The sequence below is a fragment of the Diabrotica virgifera genome, chromosome 2 (genome assembly GCF_917563875.1).
Source record: "Diabrotica virgifera virgifera chromosome 2, PGI_DIABVI_V3a".
NCBI lineage: Eukaryota > Metazoa > Arthropoda > Insecta > Coleoptera > Chrysomelidae > Diabrotica > Diabrotica virgifera.
Genome location: NC_065444.1, coordinates 41,493,521 through 41,504,087, shown reverse-complemented (window position 1 = coordinate 41,504,087; position 10,567 = coordinate 41,493,521). Strand labels below are relative to the sequence as shown.

The 10,567-nt window shown below is 31.6% G+C and overlaps 1 protein-coding gene across 1 annotated transcript; it reads left to right on the top strand.

Annotated features, from left to right (window-relative positions):
* Positions 1 to 339: 339 nt before the first annotated feature.
* LOC114327968 (translocon-associated protein subunit alpha) lies at positions 340 to 10,567 on the top strand. The gene is made up of 6 exons (XM_028276696.1): positions 340 to 571; positions 788 to 979; positions 5,182 to 5,329; positions 5,869 to 6,044; positions 6,232 to 6,447; positions 10,003 to 10,567. The coding sequence occupies exons 1-6, from the start codon at positions 508 to 510 to the stop codon at positions 10,086 to 10,088; spliced, it is 882 nt and encodes a 293-aa protein (XP_028132497.1). The 5' UTR covers positions 340 to 507; the 3' UTR covers positions 10,089 to 10,567.

Below are 10,567 nucleotides of genomic sequence, written 5' to 3'. Positions count from 1 at the left end.
ACAAATGACAATCGATGAAAAGCCCTATTATGCTGTGTCGCTGATCGAATTTCATGACAGACATGTGATTCCTCATTCCTCTCATCAAACTCGAGCAGAAAGAGGAAGAAATATCTTCAACGTCGATCAGTTTGATAATTTAAATTTCTACTAGAAGGAGATATGTCTAATTCTTTTCAAATAATCTTTTGACTTTTGATTTTTTTTTAAATATTTTATAATTTGGACTGGAGACAAAATTCCCTTTTGAGTTTTTTCTTTTTTCCCTTTTGTGTTAAAAAATCCAACAAAAAGGGAACTTTCCTTCGTGTTGGCAACGCTGGAACCGTCCTATGCTGAACTGTCATGTGACGTAAGGTGGGCAACGTGATGTGTACAAATTTTGTTCCACGTCGAAACCAACCGTGCTTGTAGAAAGTCAAGAAAGGTGGCCGGTCATTTAGTTTAGAGACTTGTTAAAATACAAGCAAGTTAAGTGAGGCTGTGAGATCTTGTGGTTCAGTAAACATGAACAAATTAATATTTTTAGCTTTATTAGTGTTCCCAGCAGTCATTTTCATTTTCGAAAATGGTAAGTACCTTCAAATCTAACAAAAATACGAATTTTATCATAATCTTACATCTTTCAGTAGATTTTTGTTTTGTTCCATATTGAGTTTACTTATCTACCTACCTACCTAACGTAGGTTTCGCGTAGGAATTGGAATCTTTGGAGAAAAGCTTGTAAAACTCAAAATTTGAATGAGGTTAAGTAACTTCTTTTTGACACATTTTCTATTTATTTAAGGCAAAATGGTATCGTATGCTGAAGAGGACCCCATTGAGGACGAAGTAGAAGTTGAAGGGGAAGTGGACTCTGATGTTGAAGCGACGACTCCAGATGAAGAAGTGGATGAAGATACAAAGTCACTTTCATCACCATATGCTGATACTACCCTGTTGTTTGTGAAGCCTGAATCTACTGGAGCCTCTCAACTAGGTTTGTGTATAAATACTTCTTTATAAATTAATATACTTAATGTTAATATAAAGGTATATTATCCTCAGAGGAAGAAGTGTTTCACCTATGTAAAATTTTGGGCTTTTAGCTCTTGGTGAGAATATTCTTAGTGTTAGGTATACCATACCATCAAATGTAGATTTCTTTATTTGAGTTAATATCAGAATCACTATCTGGAAAGAAAAGTATATATTTTGGAAAGAAGGAAATGCTTTGTTATGAAATTACCATTGGAATAAGTTTACCACTAATTTCTACGTTTTTCTTCTAGCTCTTCAGGTCTGGAAGTCCCATGGCTTGGTTTACTATTCTTTTCCATTCTTTCCTGTTTGCTGCTGTATTTTCCAATTGGGAATTTTAAGTTCTTCTATTTCTTTGTCTTTTTCAACATCTTTCCACCTAGTATTCATTCTACCTTTATTCTTCTTTCCTTCTATTCCTTCTGTTAGTATTCTTTTGAGTAGTTTTATGTTTGGCATCTTTTGAATATGTTCCAACCCTTTCAGTGTTTGTAATTTTATGATCTCTACAAAATTCAGATTTCCATATATCTTCCCTAGTACAGTAGAGTGTCGATAATCCGAACCCTGGTAATCCAAACTATCGCTAATCCGAACGCAAAAAAAATTATAAAATTAAAAAATATGATCACGGACCAAATTTTTGGATTTAATATGACAATATGGGCAAAATATGATCGCGGATTTTTGTTTTGTTTATGCAGAAATACATACAATACATTTGTTTATTATTCAGGTGTTTTATTCCTTGTAACTAAAACGTATGTACAGCTGGTTCCAAGAAAACTGCTACGACTCTTAAAGCGTATTTTGTAGAAAATTGAGCAGTGTATTTTGAAGGATAAATAATTATTATTTACATTCTGTCACTGTCACTGCCAAATCTTAAAATTTGTCACATAACTTATTCTGTTCAATGTCAAAAAATGGCTGTTTGTTTGTTTATTTTATTATTTGTCTGTCATAATAAATATAATATAATGTCAGATCAATCATACACTGCTCAAAATGATCAAATCTTACTAAGAATCGTATCAGTTTTTTTAGGAACCAGCTGTACATATGTAAATATGAGTAGGTTTATGAGCTTTGTATGTATTTTGAACATATCGCCTAGTGAGAACAATAATGGCGAAACACGAAAATCAACGTTTTTGAGTTAAGTCCATAAATCGACATCTAAATATGCCCTCTTTTATGTGCAATATCGGCTAACAATTATTTAATTTCCTTATTACTAGAGGGCGCCTACAAGTCTTTATGGTATTGTGAATTTGTCAAATATTTTGATGCATTAACGACGAAAGCACACCAAACTTTATATCAACACTGGCAAATCTGTAATTGTGCCATGCTTGCATGTATTTGAAATATTAGATATTTTATTAAAGATAGTAGTACAATGTGCAATAGTGGCGAATGAGCACTTTTGTCTGTGTGGTCGTTTTTGCTTTTGTGTTTTTTTTATAAAACTTCTTACAGAGAAACTCAGTTTCAATAATCTTAGGTACTTAGAAATAGCAAATCAAGAAAGCGTCTATTCACTTTGGATCAGTATTGTTTAATTCCACACTATCGAGAACCAATATTCATTTCTAAAAAGACGTCTTACAAAATAAATCAATTCCTTCTACACACAATCATTTCTTTAGTAGTTTGAAATACGAAACATACGTGAGTGAAATGATGAATTTAATTTTACTATTCATAGTTCTTTTGCTTACCTTTTATCTTTTATCATGTTTATCGTTTTCATAATTATTACTTACAATCTTATTTTGCTATTTTTCTATTGTACTTTAGTTTCATTTTGCGAATAACTGGTGTGTACAATAAAATATTTTATTTGATGCGTTTAATTTATTTTTAAAAGTAAATTTTTTAATTATTTAAAACAGAAACCAAACTGTTGTAGTATAGTAGCAGTAAAGTATAGTGGCGAAACATCAAATTAAACATCCCCGATAATGCAATAATGGCGTAACGCAGAAAAAACATCAAAAATAAATACAATATCCATCTTTATTTCAAATAAAATTACTTCTACTAATTGGTTTACATATCTAGAAAGCATATTATTAGAAAAATTCTGCAAAATGATTACCTATTAGTCAGTTATACTGTTTAGCAGTTTCATCAAAACTTCAAATACGATTATCTCTAAATGTTCATTTTGAAGTTTCATCATTATTGTTCTCACCAGGCGATATGTTCGATAATCCGAACAATTTGATAATCTGAACTACCCCTGTACCAATTAGTTCGGATTATCGACGCTCTACTGTACTATGTTTGGTCTTTTTATCCAAATGCCATTCCATAGCTTTCCTCCAAATATTTTGCTGAGAACTTTTCTTTCCCACCCTTGTAGCATAACTTGTTCAGATTGGTTCATTGTCCATGTTTCACTGGCATATAATGCTGTAGGTGTCTTCTGTCTTCTTATATTCTTATCTTAGCCCTTCTAAATATGTTTTTACTTCTTAGTAACTTGATTAGAGCAAAGATCCAACAATTACCAGCAATAATCGTCCAGCGAATGTAGCTACTAGATGAATCTTTCTACTTCTTGGATTTTGTATATTTTTGCTTCTGTGATTATGGTCAGGTATGGTCCTTGTATGTATTCTTGTTCTGTCCATTCTATGTCTTTTCTTTCCTGCTTTTACTTCTAGACTTTTTAGTATTTATTTTAATTCTTGATATTTCTGGCTATCAGTACTCTGTCAGTAGCAAATGCTAGGCATTGGTGTCTTCATTGATATTATACAAGTCCTATTCTTGATTCTGGCTTCTTTGACAACAATTTCAATTTTACAATGAACAACACTGATGATAGGGGATCCTCTTGTTGGGCTCCCTCACTGACTTCAAACTTACCAGTTTCTTTTCCATTTATTTTAACTCTATTCTCTGTTTTTCTGTTTATCACTTTATCATTCTCACTAATTTTTCACTAATTCCCATATTATCACATAGTGATTTGTATATTTGTTTCTGTTTTACTATGTCAAAAGCTTGTTTAAAGTCAATGAATAGGGCCACTGTGGATTTCCCATATTCATAGATTTCTGCTCGTATTTCGTAGCAGGAAAATTTGATATGCTGTGAAATATCTCTTCTGAATCCTTATTCCATTCTTTCAGTATGTGTTCTTGTTCCCATATTTCTTTGAAACTTTTCCAAATGCTTACTTTTGTACTAGTCCTTCATATTTGAACATTTTAGTTGCTATCTTTTCCTGGGTTCTTATTGTTCTTTAGTTTCATTATGATTTCTTTTATTTTTATTTTATCTTTTATCAGGTTATCTTTCCTCTGTTTGTTCATATTCATATTCTGATGATAAGTATTCCTTATTTCCCTATAACTTACTAAATTCCTTCTATTTTTGCTTTTGTAGTTTTCTTTAGTAACTCTTTCTCATTTTTCACTTCTTGATTTAAGTTTCGAATTTATCTATTTTTAAAGCTTTCTTCTATGCATTTCACATTGTATTTTTTTGATCTTATGATTCTTTGGCCTGTTTCCTTTGTTCATTGTCTTTTCTATTTAAACTCTGGTGTTTTTTCTTGCATTATTTTGAATCTTAATTTATTTCATTCATCTAGTTCTATTTTACATTCCTCATCTAACCATTCTTGGTATTCATCTTTTATATCTGCTATCATCTTTTCTTTTCCTTGTATAGGACTGTTTTACTGACCAGAATAGTAACAAAGATAATAATTTTAAACACAAAAAAGGCAAAACAAAAGTATGGATATGAAATTTATCAGGAAGAAAAGGGACCAAAACTCTTTTAAAAGACATAAAATGTTGCAAAGCAGTATTAACACTTCAGCAGATTGGCAAAATAAAATTACATTGTGTTTCCATATGAGTGAAGGCTGACAGGCCTCACCTGTTCGCTGTAGACTTAAAGAAACAAAGACAGATTAAAACAAAATTTTGATATTAAGCAAATTGCAACACTTTTCTTAAATTATTACACCATTAATTATAACTGTAGCTGTTTTCTTATATATCGTTAACTCTAAATTGTATCTGTTCTATATTAAAACACCAGATGGAACTATCAGTATAATTAAAACTGTCATATTCATTAATAACCTGATAAACATGTTATCAATTCACTATTAACACATTTGTTTACTTTCAGAAATTCCGGCTGGCCTTCCTGTCGAATTCCTTGTAGGATTCCGCAACAAAGGTGATCAAGATTTTGTTGTAGACACCCTTGAAGCTTCCTTCCGCTATCCAATGGACTTCAACTTCTTCATCCAAAACTTCTCAGCTGTTGGATATAGGTAAATATTTTTTTGATCTTTTTTTATATGGGATATCATTATATCATGTACAGCTGGGGTCACTGTCTTAAAGATATACTAAATGTCAAAAATTTTGCACGTATTGAAAATAAAAAAGGTATTCAACACATCTAAAATGCCTAGAATGCAATTGAATGACACACAAAAACAAGAACAATTCCCAAACTCGATAATTTTAACTCAATTTTTAGAGTTAACAAAATTTCCATTTTGTTACATTTTGTAAAATACATTTATTTTGTTTTGATTTTTAATTTTAATCAATCTTTTGTGGGTTTGCCACTGGTAATGTCACCTTGACGTAAGAGGTGCGTTTAAACGAGGTAAAAATTTGAAAAATCAGCTACTAGACATGTATGGATGTAAACTATTCAGTGGCCGCAGCTGTACATAGGAAACGCATGTTGTTTAAGAGATCTTAAATATTTCTTGTGAAATTAATATACAACGTTCTATTTTTATTTATATATTTTTGAAAAAAATTATGAGTTTCACTGAAGAGTAAATTTGTTTCACAGCAAAATTGTTCAACCTGAAGAAGAAGCCACTTTCCTCTACAGTTTCCTACCAGCTGAAGCCTACGCAGGCCGACCATTTGGATTGAACATCTTGTTGAACTATCATGATGCTTCAGGAAACGCTTTCCAAGAAGCTGTCTTCAATGAAACAGTCCAAATTGTTGAATTAGAAGAAGGTAGGTCTTCTTTACAAGTTTTTTAATTAACACGATTGTTTTTACTTTCAATAGCTCTGAAAGACCAAAATATTGTTCTTTCCACTACATAGTTGACACAGGAGACAAATAAAACACATAGTTTAAGCTTAAGTTAACAATCATAATTTTTTATACAATTTATCTTTATTTGGTATGTTTTATACAGGACTTGATGGAGAAACATTCTTCCTCTATGTCTTCCTCGCCGCTGGTGTAGTATTGCTTCTGGTTATTGGACAACAAACTCTGCTATCAGTTGGTAAGAAGCGCAGTGGAGGAAGTGGAGGTAGCAGCAGGAAATCGGCACCTGTTGAGACTGGAACTAACAATCCAAACAATGTTGACTACGATTGGTTGCCAAAACAAACACTAGCTAGCTTAAGTAAGTACTTTTTGTATTAGTTATCAACAATCAACCATTACTTTTCATATTCATCATCATCATGGCATGTACACTCCTAGCGAAGTGATTGCCGCCCTCTTTGGGCTCTTCCGATTCGTTTCTCGCGGTGAACCAATCCGCATTTTTTCGTTTTACAATTGGTTGTATGACTTGGCATCTTCTACAATTTTCCTCCATTCGTTCCTGTTTTTGCTTCTGTTTACCCATTCTCTGACTCCCATCTTCTTAAGGTCCTCCACTATCTGGTCCTCCCATCTAGTTTTGGGTCTTCTTCGTGGTCTGCCTGATACAGGTCTCCATTTGTCAGTTTTCTTGATAACGGCTTCTGGATTCCTCCTTTCTATATGTCCCATCCATCTGAGTCTCTGTGTCTTGATAAATCTGACAATGTCTTCTCCTCTCAGAAGTTGTCTTACTTCGTGGTTCATGAGTTTTCTAAATTCATTATTACCTAAGTTTAGTGTTCCTGCTATCCTCCAAATTATTTTCCTTTCTAGGATCCTCAATCTTTCTTCCTCTTTCTGTGTCAGACACATTACTTCAGCACTATATGTGATTACTGGTCTAATTGCTGCTTTGTAAATTTTCAGTTTTGTATTCTGAGTAAGATTCTTTCATTAATTTCGATACTTCTATTTCTATCATTAGTTCCATTAACTGAGACTCCAAGATATTTAAAATGCTCTACCTTTTCAAATTCATATTCACCGATATCTAAGCTTATCATATTAACTGGATTTTTTCTTGAGCATAATAGGTATTTTGTTTTGCTTTGATTTATGTCTAAACCCCTTTTGGATGCTTCTTTGCGTAACTTCGTAAATTATTCCTTTAAACTGTTTAGGTTTCTGCTAATTAATGCTATGTCGTCAGCATACGCCACAAGTTGCGACGTCGATGCTATAATCGTACCTTTTATTTCTGTAGCTCTTATTGTTCCTTCTATAGCGACATTAAATAGTGACGTTGATAGAGAGTCGCCTTGTCGTACTCCACTTGCTATTTCTATATTTTTGGTGATTCCGTTATCTGTAATTATTGCTGCAGTCGATCCTTTCATTGTCATTTTCGTATGCTTTATAAGTTTCATTGGTATATCTAGGTTTTTCATGTCTTCTATTAGGTCGGGTCTTGTTAAGCTGTCAAAGGCTTGCTTGAAGTCTTTTCATATTACTTACTTTTCATATTACAGACATCAAAATATACACATATTTTATAAAAAATTATTGCTTTACCTTCACGACCAATATTTTAATTTTCTTATCTTTTTCACTGGTACAAAATCTATGGTTATTCTTCCGTGATTTTCAATAGTCCAAGATATTTATTTTTATTTATGAAGTCAATTGGCACTTCTACTTTGAATACACAATACTTTTCATTGCATACAACATTAATGCCTGGTTTCACCAACAAATCTTAAGCTCCAGCTTAGCCCAGCTCAGCTTATAGATAGAGAAAATCAAGAAAATAACATGAAAGAAAGCAATTTTGTTTTTTGCCCCATAACTTTTTTCTACAGGGATACAGGTATAGGCATTGTTCAGCGAAAAATAATTTCCATCCTTCCTCTTTAAAATGAAGTTTGGTAAAAGTCTCTAGGATTTATAGTTTCTGAAATACGATTTTTCAAAGTTTGCCGTTCACAGCATTTTTGGGCCATTTTCCCCATTATTTCGCAAACATTGTTCTGTAACTTTTTTCTATACACTTCTAGGTACATATATGCAATGGTACATTTAGTAGAAAGAGAAGTCAATTACCTTTAAAATGGTCTATTGTGTAAGATTATAAGGCTCTTTTTAAGCAAGTTATGCTTTTTCAAGGTTTTATACTTCTAATGATTTTTGATATTTTTAATGATTATTTTTTAAATTTCTCATTATGACTTTTTTCTTGTACATTTAGGTATATACATTGTGGAATAAAAAAAGCTTATTTTCTTTACTTTAAAATGGTGTATTGCAAAAAATTCTAGAACTATTTTTAAACAACATATCCGTAAGATATCCAAGGGTATCCGTAATTTGAGAAAAATTTAAATTTTTTTAAAATTTCTATTCAATTAGAAGAATATAATTGAATATTATAACATAATTTTTAATTCCAAATGACTTTTTTTAATAACACTTTTCGATAATGTGAAATATAAAGATACTTTACTCTTGAGCGAAATTCATATTTTTAACATACCTCGTACACTATTGATAAAATTTTATATCTGATGATTGCATCTTAGGTATTAGATTATGCAGAGCATTTTATAAAGAATATTTTTTTTTATAAAGTTAATAATAAAAAAGTTTTCCATATGGTCCAACTTAGTGGGACCTATTGCATGTGTATATGTCACATTTTGAAAAAGCATATCTTGTTTAAAAATAGTCCTAGAATTTTTTACAATACACCATTAGAAAGTAAAGAAAATAAGCTTCCTTTTTTATTGTACAATGTACATATATACCTAAATATAAAAAAGTTATAATGAGAAATTTACAAGTAATCGTAAAATATATCAAAAATCATTAAAAGTATAAAACTTTGAACAACCATACCTTGCTTACAAATAGTCACACAGCCTTCTACAATAGACCATTTTAAAGGTAATTGACTTTTCTTCCTACTAAATGTAACATTGGATATACCTAAAGCTACGTAGAAGAGAGTTACAGAACAATGTTTCAGAAGTAACAAGGAAGATAGGACTAAAATCACTGTGAGTCGCGAACTTTGAAAAATCGTATTTTGGAAACTAAATCATAAAGACTTTTACCAAACGTCATTTTAAAGAGGAAGGACGGACATTTTTTTCTGTGAAGTAATGTCTATATCTATACCCCGTGGGAAAAAGTTATGGGCAAAAAACAAAATTGCTATATTTCGTGTTTTTTTCTTGCTGTTCTTTTGAATATATTTTTTACTTTAAAATATGATGTTTCGATAGTAAATTTAACCTGGAACAATTTTCCTGTAGACGTGTTTGTACCAAAAGTGCATAGAACTCGCCCTAATTCGCCCTGTGCACCCCTTTAAATAGTAGCACTCCGTGGATTTTTCATGTTTAAAGGTCCATTGGCCATATTATGAAATAATAAAACCCCGTTAACGTTGTAATTCCTTTCTAAAATACATAATCAATAGACTCTAAAGTCAATTAGTACCTCTACCTTGGATACACAATACTTTTCAGTGCATACATCATTGAAATCATCTCATATCTCATCAAACGCCTTCACAACCTTCATCTATGTTGCACATCTCTAAACATTGAACATATTATAGGATTATCTATGATTTAGTTATTCCTGTTATCCGTTGCATTATCAAGAATGTATTTATTTCATCATGCTGCATTGTTACGTGATTTTCAATGGTCATTAAGGATGAATTAGAACTTCCACCTTAGATACACCACAAAATTAGTGTCTAAAGCATTTAAAACATAACACATGTCATCCTACACCTTCACAACCTTCACCTGTGATTCTACCATCATATACATCCAAACCTACAACGAATGTATGTTTGTTACAGACAAGGAAAAGCTGCAAAAATCGCCCAAAGGCAAACCACAGAGCCCAAGGCAGAGGAAAGTCAAACGTACTACTGGATCAGAGTAGTGTTAACTAGTGACTGAATAAAAAAATCATCCAATTCGTTTTCATCTTGATCAAAAGACTCGTCATTGAAGTTACTAAATTCTACTTCATCAGAAAGACGGAAAATTACTACTTTCTTTAGATGTATCTAAGAAAACGTTTTTTTGTGGAACATGAATGGCTTACATATGTATTAAAAATATGTGTGGAATAATCTTGCACTTCAGAATAATCGATTCTAACACCAATATAGAAACGTTTTCTTAGAGTTTTCATAGACTGTCATTACTGTACGTACTCATTTTTTAAGTTTTTCCGGGAGGTAGTTGTTTTTTGTTCTTTCGAAAAACTATTTATAATTTTGTATATTTCAGTGTGTTGTGAGTTTCCAGTTGTTATATTTGAAATAGATTATTATATGATTGAATATATCCCGTGAATATTCAAATTACACCATAATGGTGCTCAAATGACCTATTAAAGCGTAATTTGATTTGTAA